Consider the following 17443-nt stretch of genomic DNA (forward strand, 5'->3'; position numbering starts at 1 on the left):
TTAAAGCTCAGGTATAGCTATTTTTTTTTTCTTTTGATATGTTTAAAATTAAAAAAAGATTACCAAAAGGTTTAATTTCGCTGACTTTTTCTTTTTTTTTTTTTTTTTTAAATCTACTTTTGAACCTCTTCGAGTTTAGGGCTGATGCTGATTCTTTTCCACACCATCCAGTTGTTTATTCCCCAGCAAGTCCCACTGACAGCTAGAGATGCCAGCAGAGGACTGAATTCTCCAGTTGAACACATTGCTGGAGCAAAATGCAGGCACAGGCTGCCCTCTGCAGGTCCTGGTCCAGCACTGGGATGAATCGGTTGGCAACAGCTCATGGAAACTGATTAATGCAAGTACAAGATTTCTATATCTGGACCCAGAATTTTGATTATGTTGCACATGTAATGCCACATATAACAACTCTCTTTCTGCTACCTGGTTGTCACTGCAGGAGATGAAGAAGGGAATGCAAACTGCACTGTCTGACTGCAGCAGTCAAGCACTCCAGGTACAAGTAACAGCTCAATATAATGCCTGGGAATATTCCCAAGAGACACAGAGACTGGGAATTACAGCTTCTGGACATAAAACCAGAGAAATTAAATGGAGAAAAAAATTTCACTGGGCACATGAGCTGCCAGGCAGAAACAAGGATATCAAAGCACCACTAAGATCTAAAAAAGAACAGGCTCCATTATATTGGGCAGATTACAAACACAGGTCTGCTTACTTCAGCATTTTGCAACATAAGGACTGAATGTCAAAGTAGTCCAAAGTAGCTTGAGGCAAAAGCAGAACACAGATGAGCAACAGAAACATTTCTGGATGACCCTGAGTCTGCTACAGACTTCATTTTCTTTGCTTGTTGTCAGTAGTGCCTTCAGCTCAGTTCCTTTAAGGCTTCAGCCAAGCACAGATGCTCATTCCTACAGGGCTGATGACTCAGAGAGAATTACAAAGGATTGAGCTGTACATACTTTTTCTGGAAATGCTGTTTGGCTCAGAGGATAGCTTCTGAGCATCAGATACCAACTGGAAGTGCTCAGATGGCTCCCTCTGCCCTCACCAATAGGTAAAATAATGCAATAGTGACGTACATGGTCACTCTCATCTCTTGAGGAACCATACAAGAATTCACTCAGTTGTCAAGAAGGTCAAGGTCTATGAACACAAGACCCTTTCTAAATTCATTGGAGTTTAGTTGTTGCAAAGATGGAAATAGCATGTGGGATGTGATAGCCACAGGGCTCAAACTCAAACCAGTCCTGTAGCTTTAGATAACATCATTTGAGAAGCAAGTGGGACAAGTGGATTACTAAAGTGATGAGCTGCTGTGTGTAGCAACCAAAGGTTTTACAAGCCAAGTGAAGTGCAGCAGTCAAGCTCAGAGGTAGTGCAGATACCAACTGGAACTACACTGGATACACTGGGTTATTTTTTTCCTGTTCTCTCTGAACACTGTTGCGTTGTATCCTTCAGATAAAAACAGATCACCTGTGCCCTCTGCTGATGAGAAGAGGTTCCTACCAGGAAGCCACGAATGAAATTCCTCGGAGTTACAGACCCCCTTCCTACTACACTACAACACTGGGCTTTTGTCATGTCACTCTATGGATAGTGAACACTGGAGAGTGATGTGACACTGGTATTTGGGCCTTACTGGATAATTATGCCATCAATAATCTAAAATCAATCACAAAGTCACCACCAAGTACCTTGCATCATAAATATTTGAAGCACTTGCTTCAAAATTAAGACATTCTACAATGCCAAAATTTAATATTAAACTCCATTAATTGTTTCTATTATGCCTTAAGACAAGGTTATATGAAATGAAACTCCAACAAAAACCTGCTAAAATTGTGGACTAATGCAAAACAGAGAACTGCTGAAAGCTTCTATACTTGCACAGTTGTAGTGTGCCTGAATTATTTTGCCTAAGTCATATTGACTGTAAAAATCAGCTTTTGCTTATGATTAAACAGATTATCTGATGACATTTTAGGGATTAAGAGATCATAGGCCTAAATCCAAAGATGTAAGTAACAACGAAATCTTATTAAGCATTAGAAAACATCAATACAGTCACAGCTGATCTGAAAATTAATCAGTATGATTTTTTCAGTAGGGTCAAGGCTAGGCATTAAAATTCCCCCCAGAACTACACGCAGATTCTGGTTGCTGGACTTCCTTCTCTGCAAGTACACAGATGAATGACTGAGGGAACCAATTTATAGCATCTGAACAGCTCAGTTTTGTTTTTTTTTTTTTCACAGTATTTCACAACAAAATCCAGATTTTTGTCTATTTATACCACATTCAGACTCATGCAGTTATTATAGGAGCAACACAGCATAAATCTAGAAGTTTATCCTTACTCTCTTTGCTTCAGCTTCTACTACAATGCAAACAGGTAAACCTGTGGTCTTGTTAACCTGCAGACTTCAGTGGATTGGCTAAGTTCTCCCTGATCATTTGTGAGAGTATTTTATCTGGTTTCAGTAATTTATTATATGCTAAAACTTGCAGATACTGCCTGGCAAAACATTCACACATTTATGTACAGAGGAAAACCTGGATCATCATGCTTCACTTGAGGAAAACATTATGTGTTTGTAAAATAAATGTCTCATTTCACTGGCATGTACTTCTAACCTCCTTGGGGTCTCCTTTATATAATCCATCTCCATTGTATAATCTAAAGCATGGGAATACAGACAGTGCAACTGAGGTATGAACAACAGAAATGTTCTACTGAGCACGTGTATCTGTTCATCCAGCCCAACATTATGTCTTCCACAGCAGCAATGAGTGATGGCATAAAAAGACACTTGTAGATAAGACAGATAAGCAATTAGGCAATAGATTAACAGCTAGAAGTTCACAGCACATCAGAAGACAAACAAATGTCTCTACAGAAGGAGCAGATGTAAAGATGTGGAGCAAGATGCATGTACAAGGACAAGCCTGAGAATGGGATTTGCAGAAATTCTGCATCACGGCTGACTACAAGGTGCTATGAGCCAATCAGCAAGGAAGGAGGTGCTGTATGAAAATAAGAGAAATTCAGAAGAAATTTCAACCAGAAAATTCATGATGGAAAATGACACTGAACAGAAACACATATGATAGTACATATAAGAAACTGATTAAGCTTGGGAGAAGCATGGTATGGACTTCAGGTTCACTGTATGCTGCTTCTTATCCAATGCACAGAATGCTTGTTTTCTACAAAGGAGCCCAGAATCAGAAAGGTGTGAAGATGATTTTAAACATCTCTTTAGCTCTCCTCAAAAGCAGAGATCATGCTGAGCAAAAGTCCAGACTGCAGGAAGTCCTTCTGTAATGTAGACAAATACATCCATTAGAGGCTGGCCTGGTGCCATCAATTTCAATAGCAGAGAGATTTTCAGATAGAAAGGCTGGCACATTATCTCACTGTGTCACCCCATTTAAATTGACTTAATCTAGACAATTTCATTAATTGGTAAGAACTAGAAAAATCTAAGTTCCCAAAAGCTCTATCAATTAAAATAAACTCACTTCCAATCTGTGTCTTAGTTCACATTCAGGTGAAACACTCATTGCATGTGCCACCTCTAAAAGAGACATACCCTGCCAGTAAGAGCAAAAACCAAAACCATGAGAGCTCTGCTTTCAAGAGTATTAAAATAAGTATTAATACCTGTGTTTCTTTCAGTGGAAACAACACCAGGCATGAGCAGGTGAAGATGTACTGACATGACATTGGTAGCCTGTTCATAACTGGGTCATCTCCAATGAGAATAAGAAGTATCCAAACACAATGTAACCTCAGCTGAGGTCAGTTCTTTTGCACTGACACTGGTGAAATAATTTTTCCATTAGACTTCAATGATCTGCATCACTACCAGCCTGCCAGTATCTACCTAATATTCCCAACAGTGAGAAAAACTTCCATATACTTGAGAAAATTGAGACTACTTTAAAAGAGCATTAAAAAACCCCCACATATATGGTTTGCAACACATATATATGCACCATAGACTAGATTCTACAGTATGGCTACAAATGCAAGCTCAATACATTGGTAAGTGACTGCAGGGTTATTTGCAGAGACTAAATCTGTTCACTGGGCTTATGGATAATCATGTAACTGTGATATTTTCTTTGTTTCCTTTACTTCAAGGCATTTCACATTGAGGAGTCTTAATAAGAAGTCACTTTTATGACCAAAACCTGAATTCTAGCCAGAATGAAATATTCTCTTTTAAAAAAATGTTTAGGCACTCTAAGAGTAACGAGGCCCTCAAGCATTAGAAAAGCTTTACCTCACCATCTGTGAAGAGCTGACTTATGATTTCATAAATTCTGAAGTGTGCTGAGTGTACTCTCACTGTTATAAATCTGTCTCTTATATCTTCATGATACCTTGCTGTTTCTTTATACATTCTGATGCTTAGAGATGGGAAGGTCTAGGCACACCCAGATGACATTTATGCAAAGCCAAATGGATTGTAAAGAGCACTTTAAATTACCATGTTCTCTTAGACACTTAATCAACCACGCGTGCCTTAAATCCACATTTTCTTCAGAAGCAATGGAGGATCCAAAGCAGTATCTATAGTGAGAAAATGGGAGTGTCCCCATTAACATGGTAAACACCCTCACATTCATGAAGAAAAGCAGTGCCACTATTCAGCCCACTTCCTGAGAAAATATACCCATTCCAACCTACAACTCCTCACTTGTTTTTCTGCTTTTAATGAAAGCAATACAAACCTGCAATACAAACCATATAAGCAGGGTGGATGTAGGCACACTTTAAAAGTCTAACAGAACTTTTTACTGAACACAGAGATGGCACATATGTACATCATAGAAAAGGTTCATTTCCTAAGAACAATTATAAACTGTAACTTCACAAACCCACAATAAGTACATTTTTAAAAAGTCAAACAACAAAAAAGTAATTACCTTTTAAATTTATGTTATTTGATACGTCTGGATTTGAGATGAAAATAGCAAGCTTTGCTCCTTAGCTACTTCAGGAAAGGTGTCCACACACATTTGATTAGTATTTACTTCCAATACAGTAGTCAGGCTGTAGCTCTCCACACCTGCAAAGCATGGAAGTAGTAACAACAATCAGTACAGTAGAATCATTAGTAAGGCTTCATCACAGGATCAACAGCTATAGTCAGACTTCCCAGATGACATAACTAAAAACATATTAAATAGTTAAATAGTGATTTTGTGCTGTCTTCATCCCTCTCTGCTTGTGCCTAGCCTGTGAGCTAGGTATTCATTCATTGCCAAATTGATGAGAAAGTTTTTCTCTGTTTGTCTCTTTCCTCTTTTGGTCTATCACCAACATTTCACTCTGCTCCCCCAGTGCCAAATCAGTCTTGTTGCCCAACTGCCACTTGCCCAGTGCCCAAACACCATCCCACGAATGGCAGCTGTACCTGAAACATCCCATCACCTACCAGCTACAGGTATAACCTGTGCTCACCCCGCCTTACCTCTGCCTTTTCTGCAGCAGGAAGCATCTTTTCCTCGAAGCCTTCGAGATAAAGTAAAGCTCCCTTTGTCTTTTTCAAAGCTCTGAGGGGAAAAAAAAAACAAAACAAAACATCAGTGAAACAGGCGACAAGCGCACTGCCACCAGTCCTCTCATGCTGCTCTACACTGCACCCCCCAAAAGGGCCACAGGACCAGGTCACAAGACCCCCAGTCCTCTCACCCGGCAGCAACAAGATGTCACGGACCTTTCGAGCTTATAACCCCCTTGCTCTGCTTTGTGGAGAGCCGGGAGTTTCATCGTTTTCCCGAGACAGTCCCTGCAGTGACAGATCCCAGTGTCACTGAGGCCACCCAGGCCAGGCTGCTCCGTACCTCTGCCGTGCTGGCAGGTGCGGGTGGCTGCGGTCCCAGCCCTCAGGAAGCAGAACTGCCCGTGTAGGCCCAGAGATCTTTCCCCAAACCTGATGGCAGCACAAAGCTCCCCTCGCCCCTCGCCGCCCTGCCCGGGAGCTGCCCGCAGAGACGAGGCGCTGGCCCGGGGCACCTGGAACTCGCCGCCCGCTCCCGGCCCTGGCTGCGTCCCACATCGCCCGCACTCTCGGGGCCGGCCCCTAACAAGCACCCCGCTTCCATCGACAACGCCAGCGGGGAGAACTCCGCTCCCGGCTGCCCAGGCCCCCGGGCCCCGAGCCAGGCCCCGGACGGAACCGGCCGTGTTGGGCCGTGCCGTGCCCGGCAGCGGGGCCTCCCCGCGGCGCCGCCGTCTGCGTGCGGGGGGTGGCGGCCCCTGCAGGCCGCGCCGGGGCGGACACCCGAAGCCTCGGCAGCCGGCGCCGCAGCCCGGCAGTGTCAGTGCCACGGTGTCCGCCGCGGAGCGAGAGGCAGAGCCGGCGCCCGCCCGCCCGCCCGTTAACCGCGGTCAGGCCCCCGCATGCAGCCCTCACCCTGGAGCGGCGGCGGCGGATCGAGGAGCTCTCGCGGTCCTCCCGGCAGCGGCTGCTCCAGTCGCGGGACAGGATGTTCTCCAAGTTCACCTCCATCCTGCAGCACGCCGTGGAGGCGGTAAGGCCGCCGGCGGGCCCAGCCACGCTGCGCCGGGGATGCGAGCCGGGCCTACCCGCCGAGCGGGCCCCGCGGGGAGGAGCGGCGGGGGGCTCGGTCCGCTCCCACAGCGCGGAGCCCCTTCTCCGCCGCTTCCCCACCCGCCGCCGGGGCAGGGCTGGCGGCGAGGCGCCCCGCCGAGCACACGTATCCGCCGGCAGCCGCGGCTCCGCCGATCCCGGCTCGCCCCTGCCGCGGGGCGGGGAGGCAGAGGCCGAGCTGCTTGGGCAGGCCAGGGCTAGCGGCGGGGCCCGCGCCCTGCCCGGGAAGGGAGAGATTTGCCTGAGCGCGGCCCGCGGCTGTCGGGAGCTGGGGCTGCCGGGAGAGGAGGGAGAGGCGGCTGCCCGAGGCTCTGCTCTGCGGCGGGCCCGGCACAGCCCCCTCGGCCATCGAGAGCTTTTTCCGGGCTGTCACCGCGGGTAAAGTGCCTTTGCCCTAGGCCCCGGTGCCCCGGGGCGGCCCTTACCCGGTCCATCTCAGCCGTGCTGTGTGCTTTCTGCAAAACAAATAAACAAGGCGGTGAAGTCCGCGGGGTTTTCGGGGTTTTTCTCATTGTGGTGGCCGGGGGACAAGAGCAGTCGCTGTCTCTGGTGCTTTTGCGTGGCGTTGACGCTTCCGAATTCATCCCGCGTTTCTTTTTTAATGGGGCAGGGTGGAAAAGGGAGCCGAGGGCACCTGGGGGATGTGTGTGTGTGTGTGTGTGTGTGTGTGTGTGTGTGTGTGTGTGTGTGTGTGTGTGTGTGTGTGTGTGTGTGTGTGTGTCTGTCTGTCTGTCTGTCTGTCTGTCTGTCTGTCTGTGTGTGCAGATTTCATCATGGAGCCTCCACACATCCGTGCCCATCTCCCGCAGCCCCGGGGAGAGGGAAGCATCAGGGCCTATTTCTGGAGCTGCCATCCCTGCAGGCCTCATTCAGCTGCCTGCTTATCAGGACTCTCCTGCAGCCTCCAGGGTTTATTTTGTTTGCTTTTCCGTGAGGTGGGGTCCTGTTGTTTAATGTCTTTGGCTTTCAGGGCCTTTCAGGGTAAGCCTTCCACTTCCCAAAGGCTGAGTTGGGAGAGGTGGCTCGGTGCTAAAAACTGGGAGTGAAATAGTGTTGAAGGAGAATCGTTCAAATGGTTGGAGAAAGAGCCTTGGGGCCAGATCTTCCCTCATGTGAGGGGCACCCTTTGTGCTTTTATGAACGCCTCGGTGTGCAAATACTTGAGTATATGCTTGGCTTTATTCCTGCCTGGAGTTCTGCAGTCTTTAGCAGGACTACTCGGGTTTTAAAATAAAATTATGTTTTAATGCATGTTTTAATTAATTGCAGGTTCCTAGTTTGCCCCTTTAGTGGTAGAGTGGCTATTGGAAATAAATGTTTTAAGTAATGATGAAAGAACTTATTTGAAAACTCTGTATTGCTTCATATAAGTTCCTTCAATAGACATTGGAGGAGGAAGAAGAAATTAAAAGTGCCTGACTAAAGGAATCCCATTATGTCACATTTTTAATAAGGGTGGATGATTGAGAGATTGTGATGAGTAGAAAAGAAGTTATTCCTTCAGGCCTGCCAATTTAAGATTTCTAATAAAAACTATCCTAGAAGAATATTTACATTACTGAAGTACAAAAAATAATAAGAACTGCATTTTTTGAGATCTGTTAAAAAAGGAAAAATGAGTGAGTTGAGTGCAAAAGGGCAAGAACCGACATAGTATGGACTAAATAATGTTTTTTAATTAGAAAAAAAACACTTCAAACCAGAACCAGATTGATAACATCATTTTGCAAGTGGTTATTATCAGACAACTTCCTATATGCTATTGCTCAACTCTGCTGTCTCTCATCCTGCTCACACCACTGTGATGGGCCTTCTGATAGTAAATACTGAGCTGAATTGCATTTACAGGGTTGTGACAAATACCAAACACCACATGCTAGGAATGAAACTTGGGAATCACAAAAGCAAGAGGATATTAAGAATGTTTTTCATTCTAGCTAGGAAGTTTCACCTAGTACTTTAAACACAGAACTGAGAAATAGAAACTTTTGACCAGTTTTGGTGTTGTATGTGTCTTTAGATCATTGCTTCATTCTCTCTTTAAATATAGAGTGTGGGGGCTACATAGCTTTGTTACTCTGAAAATGAGAACTGGTATAAAACCTAATTATTAGATAAGTCCACAGTGATGCTGCCTGCTGCTTTCAGAACCTAGAGAATTTGGACCTTCATTTTTACTTGCTGTTACTGCTGAGAAGCAAGTATAGCTCATGGACTCTGAGCTCTGAATATCATCAACAGAACTGGTAGCTAAGATATAAATTCTCAGAGGTTTTGGGTGCCTGCTGCCTGGAGGAATTAAGTTGCAGGTGAACAGTTTTCAGCTGAGCTGGATACTCAAATACAGTGGTAATGCTGGGCTTAGCTTTCATTTGTAGGACTACTTTGAACAAGAATTGTTCTGATAGCCCTTTCTCCCCTGTCATTTCTCCTGTGCATCACTTAGATAATGCTCCCCTCCTTCCTCAGGGCTCTTGGGTCTGCATACTTTAGACATGCATTTAAATAGTAAGAGTTTCTCTGATGTTAGATAATCCTTGTTATCTTACCCTGAATATGCCATCTCTCTAAACTATGACAAGGAGTTCCAAATGCTGACAGTCAAATACACACAGGAGTATTTGCCTTTCATTTGTTGAGTGTATTGCTCTGTAACTGACTGCCTCCATGACAGGACTGTGATGAGGCAAACAGAAGGGATCAGGTGCTTTTTACCAAGATTTTGTTCTTACCTTGAATAACTCAAAACTTCCAGTCTTTTCTGCCTAAAGTGTCCAAGTGTATGAAATGATATTCCTGATTTTCATTACAACCGAGTCTTAATTTTTACCATCTCTTATCATATGTCAATCCTGTCAGTATTTCAGATATTCTTGTCCTTTCTGGATTTCTCTGCAGCATCCAGATGAGCAAGCACCACTGTGGTATCTTCCTCAGAGAGCTGGGTTGGTGAGACTGGGAGAGGGGACTTGAGTCTTTGTTCTCTTACCTTTCTTCAGGGCAGAATAGAAATGTCATTGCTTTATGGTGTTCATATTAATGAACCTGTGGCAGGCTGTCCCCAACCTTTTTTTCTCTTTGCTGTGCATTTCTGGTATACTTTTATCCCAAACATATTCCAGGAGTGCTGCATTCTCAGCAGCATACAAAATGTGGTGTACAGTAACAAAGCAGCAAGTTAGACTTCTTTTTTCTCTTATCTTGTGCTCTTTGCTCATGTTTCCCTAGACAAAATAGCCTGTCTGTATGGTGGTCACTGGGTGTTCAAAGGACTTTTGTTTGTGATTGGTTTGGGGTTTCAGGAGTTTCACCTTAATGGTATTTCACCTTAAACATCAAATGGATGTTTCTGAGCTGTGTACCTACCTTGCAGGAAAAATATGATGTTAGTTGTTTTGAATTTTGCAATTTCGTGTCAAACACAATTACTTATATTACTGTTGTGGTACCTGGGAGTAAATTTAGGTTTTGGTGTCTGCTGCATGCTTTTGGGACCCCTCTCTACCAACCTATTGTTCCATTGTATCTCTTACAACTGGTACCTTAATATGCTCTTAAGTATCTATTTAACCTGTTCATGTTTTGAGGCAAAACTGAATTTTTAAAGAATCTGAGTCCCTTGCTATAGGAACTGCTCCAGAGTCACTAACTGCATAACTGCTCAGAACAAGATTTATTCTATTTGAACCCACTTTATTTAATGTAATGAACTCACATTATGGATTGTTTTAATATTGTGCTGCTATTAACAAATTCTAATGACAAAATCTAATGCATGGCTTACAGGCATGTGCAGTCTTAACTCTATACTTGAAAGCAGTTTCCATTATAAATTCTGTTCATTCACCAGCTGAAGAAATAAAGTAAACCTTCCACCATTAGTCCTTTCTCAGATATTCCCTCAGGGCAAACCTTTGTGCTAGTGAAGTAGAAAGATCGAAGAAAACCATGGTGAGACTGTTGCAGTTTTCCTTGTTTCAGTCAGGCAGTGTGTGAGCACTTCCCCTTTGTTTCTCTTTGGCCCAGTTTCCAGTTTCTTTTCCTGACCAGATGGTACCTGTTATTCTCTTATAACAGTGTTTTCTTTATTTTGTAAACTTGTCCAGAAGATATTGCAGGGTATCACCAGATTTGGTTGTTTCCGTGCTTTTTAGCATTTAATTACACTTCTGAAAAGCACACATGAAAAATACAATTGTTTTTAAAAGCACAAAGGAACTGCTGTCAAATACTGAATATTTATAAGTTTCTTTGTTCTTTGTACGTTTTGGTTTTGTTTTATTTTTCTGCCTAAACACAAATCCTGTGTGATTTTGAAAACTACGTGGAATTGTGTTTTGGTCAAATGTTAAATTAAGTAATCTGTAGTTCTGGTCAAAGATCTATGCTACTCCTGAGAGCAGCGTTTTTCCTGGAAGGAGCAGGATTTGATCATTAGTGACATATTGTCACCAGAATGATAAGGCAGCATGTGTTAAGTTTATCTCCTAAGTGAGAACACTCACTCATTCCCAATAAGCTCAACTGCTGGAGCTGAGGACCAGACTGAAGAACTAAAAATCAATGTCTGCTCACTGGGACATTTTTTAGCAGTATTCAGTGAGTTTTGGCTCCTTGATATACCAACATCTACACTGCAGTCTTTAAGATGCTGGGTTTTTTTACCCAAAGGAGGAGAACTTTGAGATTAGGAAATGATAGCTCAAAATTAGTAAGAGCATATGCAATTACATCAAAATGAATAAATGTAACTGAGAAATAACTGCACTTTTAAGGTAGTTTCTTCAACTTAGACAAATAGCAGGAATTAATGGCCTTCACAGTGAAATTTGTTTTGTTTGAGGATTTTTTAAAGGTCTCTGTACTTTTACAAAAGAGTGATTATTCAGATTAGCAACTGTAACATGCATTTCATCTCAGCTAGCAGCCAATAATTCATCTTATTTAAGCAACTACAACTACCTCCCAGAAGTATCTTTCCTGGTAGTGTTAAAGCATGTCAGCCAAATGCTTGGGAGCTTACGTTTTTCTAAGGCTTTTCAATGCTGTTTATAAACTGATATCCTAGTCTTGGTCTTTACCTTTATTTTGAATAACTAAGTTAAGAGGATTGTTGGAGTTCTTTAATTTTTTTTTGTCAGTAAAACACTTCTCTCCAAATAATCCATAGCATTGCTGCTACAGGGTATTGCAATACCCTGTTAAGTATTCCCTAGAAAAGCTGTGTGGTAAAAAGCAAATTTATACTGGGTCCTTTTGCAGTGGGAAGAGGAGTTTCAGGATGGCTCTATTTTAACAGAACAAATAAAGAAATAGAATTTTTCAATGTTGTTAGGATTTGCAGAGCCTGGTAGCCCAATGCAGGTGAGCCTGCCACAGCTCTGTCACCAGGTCTGGTTGGTGGCAAGGCTGAAGGTATAATCCCAGTAGGTGTGCTTGTACACACATGCAAAAGGTATCTCTGTTTGGTATCTCTGTCTTGCAGTCCTTGATCAGAAAAGACTCTTGTGAAATTACTATTTTAATTAAAAAGGGCAGAACCTGTTCCTGAATGACCTTTTCACCTCTGAGAGGAGTCCCTGGAGGCGTTTCTTGGGGGGGAGAATGTCTATATCCACAGCTCTGTCCTGCAGTGGATAAATTATTGACAGTGCTGAAGAGTTAAATCCTTTTCCTGGCACTGCTCTGAGGCCCTAAATTCATCTGGAGGCAGATGAAGCCAGAAGAAGTGGAGAGGAAATCACTTCAGTCAAGGATAAATCGTTAATGTTATCTACAATGTGTTACTTTGGAAGTAGAGTGGTCTGAAAGGCCTGATATTCCTTGAAAAATGGCCTCTCTGCCATCGGTCAGACAGAGTTGAGTTTGGGTGTTGTTTTATTATAGAAAGATGCAAAATGATCATTACATTTCTTGAAATGCACACCTCCACAGGAAGATACAAAATATCAAGTGTTCTGTCTTCAGTTTGTTCAGTTTTTCTGAATTTCAGCAACCTAGTAAACTTCACAGTAAAATGAGCAAGTTTTGTCCAGTGTCTGGTATCCTGATATTTATTCTGTGGTATCTGATGTGCCAAAGTGCTGCTCTAAGTGCCCAGCCATGGAAATACTGAATGAGACCACAGGCTGTCAGGATCTGGGTAAGCAGAGGTGGATTTCCTAGTTGCCATTTGTGAGAGCACATTTCCACTCAGGATGCAGACATAGATAGTTACCAAACACCAACTACTTTCTGAAGTCTTGCACTTTAAAATCCTCTCTGCACTTAGCAGTCAGCATTCCACTTGTTTATCAGGGCATGCTGATCATACACTGGCTTTACATCTTCACCAAGATAAATTTACGTGCCTTTAAATTCAGCAACAACAAAAAAAAAAAAGGCTGAAGTGGAAAACTTAAAAGAATTTTTCAGAGAAATCAATACTACCCAGTGAAGTGCATGCAGATGGCTGAGCCCTGTACTTCAGTTTGTCCAAGAACTGAGGCAACTTAGCAATTTTTGGGCCCTCCAAGGAAACACTGAAGGAATTCAAAGTTAATCTCGAATGTGGTGTCTCCAACTTCTGAGGGGGTAACTTTTTCACTGTGTGGGAGACTGAAACCTGGCACAGGTGTCTGGAAAGGTTGTGGAATGTTCATCCTTTGAGATACTCAGAAGCTGTCTGGACATGGTCCTGGGCAACTGGCTCTTGGTGGCCATGCTTGAACAGGGAGGCTGTGTGGTGATCCCCAGAGCTCCATTCCACCCTGCAAATCTGTGGACTGGACTCCAGAGACAGAACTCCTTCCAACTGGACATACCAACCTATACATGAGATTCTTGCTGTTTGCCCATGGCTCTCGTTGCTACCATCACATCAAATGAGAGTCTTTTATTTAGGATTGCCCAAAGCATCACTTGAGGATGTGACTGGCACACACACAAAATAGCCTCAAGCAAGTAGGATTGGTCCTCAGTAACAACAGCCCCTTATAGGAATTTTTGAGTGACAGGAGTTTTCCCTTATGGATTCTTGATTCTACCAGCTCTGAACATCTATATTGTCACAAACTCAGTGTTTTTCTCAGCTCTCACTTTGGAGAGCAGAATGGTAAAATAATCATGGTCGTTTTTTCACATGTTGCCTGTGGTTTAGCAGTTGTTTGTGCCCATGGTGTAATGGGCTGGAGGGCACTCAGTTCTCAAGCTTGGTGAGGAAGGAGCAGTACTGATGTTGACAGTGTGGGAGGCTGTGTTTCTTTCTTGCAGTATATTATCCCTGGAGATCAGTCACACCCAACTGGCCATTCCAAATTCTTCCAGAAAAGAAGAAACTTCTTTTTCTTTCAGAAATTAAATGGGGAATGTATTTATTTTAAAAATTTTAAAAAGCTGTCAAGCTCTGGGGCACAAAAGCTCTGGGGTACAAAAAAAATATGAAATAAAGATCTTCTAGAAGTTTTGGCTAATAGGAAATAAAAGGCATAGCAATAACTGTATGGTTCAGATAGCTGGGATTTTTAAGGGAGCAGAGAGAGAGAGAGAAAAACATGACCTGCAGAAAAGGAAGGTGGCATCAAGAACAGATGTAAAAAAACATGGTTTTTTTTTTTTTCCTTGAGGACAAAGCTCTTAGATCTCAACAATTCAAACCTGTGTTTCTAGTGTTGCTTTAGTGGTATGAACAATTGCTTTTGGTGCTTCAAATAGATTGTCTAGTCTTAGAGACATCACAGAGATTATTAGTGATGTTCACAAGCCAGGCAGTATGGCATGGGGCCCATGCAATGAATAATGTATATAGTCCTAGTTAAAGGTAAAAGAGCATAGAGTAAGATGTGTAGCACTGGTCTGCAGCAGTTTCCTTCCAAGTGTAAGGTAAAATTCAATTTAGTCTCTGAGTAAAAATGTTTATTTCATTCCTAACTGTTGTTGTTGTTTTTTTTTTCCCATAGCTTGCACCTTCCCTTCCATTACAAGAAGATTTTGTTTACCACTGGAAAGCAATCACACATTACTACATAGAGACATCAGGTAAAAGAAGAAAACATTCAGATATTGTCTCTTCATTGTAGTAACCAGAATTCCCAGTTTCACTATGTTAAAAAGTAAAGATTTAGAAATGCTGAAGTGAGCCACGTCTTTTCTCAAAGTCCCAACAATAATAATTAGTAATTAAAAATATTGTGTACGTCCATTCATCCCTTTAAAAAGTAGGCATGAAAAATGGTCACAGGAAGGTCTTCTTTCCTGAGTACCATCTAGAGAATTGTTCCTTTTCACGTCCAATCTAGTTATCATCTTCAAGTATTCTGTTTAATCCAAATGGACAACAGAAATATAGTCCCTGCTGTTAACCATTTTATGGCTTTGCATCAGGGATTTTATTTTTCTTTCGAAGATTTTAACAAAAGTAATCTTGTGGTCATAGGTTTTACCAGACACACCTGAATTCTGTGTGCTCAGTATTAGGTATTTTTTTATTTAGTGTCTTGTCTCTGTGAAGGATATTTCAGTAACATAGCTCTGAATTTTGTGAGCAGATTTAGAATATGTTTTGTTAGAACTTACCCAGACTTTATTCTGTTCTTCTAAAACATTGATATTCTGATGAATTATGACTGTAGTTGCTTTTTCTTAAGCTTTCTGTTTTCCTTAAATTTTTAATTTTTGGCCCTAGGTATTAAATGATTACGTTTTAGAAGTGAATGTTCCTGTGCACTGCTTGTTAGTTCTGCATTTCTGCTAGAGCAGCTATTGAATCCGTGTTTGTGTCTGGGACTGGGGATCTTGTTTATATCAGTATTTACTCCAGCAAGCTGAAACTTGACCCTTGGTTCTAAATATTCACCTTTCGGAACACTGTGTGAAGTTTCCTTAGGTAGAAATGACAGGGTGATAGTGGAAAACTGATACCTATGATTACGTGGTGCAGAGTAAAAGCTGACCTCTCTCCCAGACTTTAAAAATTGTTGTGAAAAACAAGTTGCCACTCAGTGGATTTATTTCTGTCCTCTGCAGTGGGAGCAGAATTATGCTGAGGAAATTCGAGCAATACACTCCGGGCTAAGTGGAGTGTGTGGTAGAGACCTAAGTCACTCTGATAGGGCAGTTTTCCTTTGTGATCTGGTTGGCATTTGCATGCAAGTGACAGTTATTTTTAGGTTATTGCATAAGAAGTAGTAACCATTTGCCTAGTGGGATATTTACTTAAGTAGAAGTCACTGAAAAAAAAAAAAAAAAAAGGAACAGTATCCCTGTGTGGCTTTGCTCTACAGTGACTTAATACCTGCTCCCACTGTCAGTGGCACAAATCCACAACAGGTTCAGGCCTTCAGGATAATGATATCTGACTCTTTCCTTCAGAAAGTTTGACAGAATGCTAGGTTAATGGAGAAAGTCTTAAGGATATCTAAAAACTTCTGAAGCATGAACAGCGTGGAGTTTGGATTTTCTTTGTTGTTATCATTAAAGCATTTCTTTTGTTACTTAGTTTGTAGGAACTGATCAGCTGCAAATTTAGCTCATCTTAGAGTATGTTTGTAGATTTCAGAATACTATGTGAAGAGTCAAAGAGGAAGTTACCAGCACAGGGTGAATACTAACTAGAAGGTTGCAAGTTGAACCTTTCTCCCCATAAACTTGCTTGTAAAAGTTTTTCTTCTTGACTGTGTGGTTTATGCATGTTTTGAAATTTGGCATCTCATCTATTACCCATTGCAAAATTTAATGTCTACCTCTAATGCAAATTCCAGCTTACATTTCCAGATATGGTTCTGAAAATTCAATTTTAAGATGTATTAAAAACATACGTACCGTATGTGATTCTTTAAATGGGTGGTCATGGTTTTAAATCTTAAATTTGGAACTGAACTTAAGGAAGCTTCAGACAATATTTTAATCATTCTTAATTGCTCATGTCTTCTACTTAGATGACAAAGCTCCTGTGACTGATACCAACATTCCTTCTCACCTGGAACAGATGTTGGATATTCTAGTTCAAGAAGAAAATGAAAGGGAATCAGGTGAAACAGGACCATGTATGGAATATTTGCTACATCACAAGATTTTGGAGACCCTCTACACACTAGGAAAAGCTGATGTATGTACTTCTCAGCAGAGCAGATTATCTTCTGTGTGAGCTCCTAATTGTAACAGGAACCAAAGTTCTACAGTAGATGGTAGTGTGGGACACTGAACTCCTCCTAATAGCAGCTTGCTTAAGCTACCAACATATTACAAATATTACAGTCTTTTACAAGTGTGATCAAAGTGAGACAACCAGTGAGATGCTGATTAGGCAGAACCCTGAGATTTATTTACCACTCTGATAATATTGACTGTGAAGCTACAAGTAGGAGACACATTTCTATTCAGTCTAGAATTTTTCTGGCTTCTAGTAGACAGTATTATCACTCCTTTTTTCAGTGCTAGTAGATTTTCAGGTGAAAAGTACTGTTTTCTGAATGTGATGAATTACTGCTCAGAAAGACTTCCATGTCAGAAAGCATTCATTTAAGCTGATCCCTAGACAGCTTCCACATCCAAGTCTTTGGTAGGATTGCAGCCCTTCTCATGGCAGGTTTGTGGCACAAGTGAAATTAGCTTCGTGGTCTTGGTACCTTCATGTTGGTATCTTTCTTGGCAGACTTAGGAGCTGAAATATATGGGGTGAATTAATTTGGCAGCCCTTGTGCTGGAGCTTTTTGTGTTATGGTTATGGTGTTATGGCAGTAAGGGAAGCATGGTGGGTGTTGATCTAAGGATAAACGGCACACTTCATAGTTTCATTCTCAATCTTTTACACCTTGTTGTGAGTTTTA

The 17443-nt window shown here is 42.0% G+C and overlaps 1 protein-coding gene and 1 long non-coding RNA gene across 7 annotated transcripts in view; one reads left to right on the forward strand and one right to left on the reverse strand.

The window, feature by feature from the left end:
- Positions 1-117: 117 nt before the first annotated feature.
- Positions 118-5579, reverse strand: LOC139798588 (uncharacterized). Of its 2 annotated transcripts, XR_011726868.1 has the most exons (4): positions 5496-5579; positions 4948-5090; positions 4302-4591; positions 118-3331 (listed from the first exon to the last, which is right to left on the reverse strand). It is a non-coding gene; the product is annotated as an uncharacterized lncRNA (long non-coding RNA). The 2 variants fall into 2 exon arrangements; XR_011726869.1 differs by lacking the exon at positions 4302-4591.
- A 695-nt stretch (positions 5580-6274) lies between these two features.
- Positions 6275-17443, forward strand: part of FHIP2A (FHF complex subunit HOOK interacting protein 2A) — a 34406-nt gene continuing 23237 nt past the window's right edge. The window contains exons 1-3 of one of the 5 annotated variants that reach the window (XM_071749469.1): positions 6275-6558; positions 14576-14654; positions 16553-16722. In XM_071749469.1, the coding sequence (XP_071605570.1) occupies positions 6514-6558; positions 14576-14654; positions 16553-16722 (294 nt within the window). In that variant the 5' untranslated portion in view covers positions 6275-6513. Of the gene's footprint in view, positions 7017-14575; positions 14655-15611; positions 15764-16552; positions 16723-17443 lie in introns of those variants that run through there. The other 4 variants (XM_071749470.1, XM_071749471.1, XM_071749472.1 and 1 more) reach the window with 4 other exon arrangements.

The sequence above is a fragment of the Heliangelus exortis genome, chromosome 7, assembly GCF_036169615.1.
Source record: "Heliangelus exortis chromosome 7, bHelExo1.hap1, whole genome shotgun sequence".
NCBI lineage: Eukaryota > Metazoa > Chordata > Aves > Apodiformes > Trochilidae > Heliangelus > Heliangelus exortis.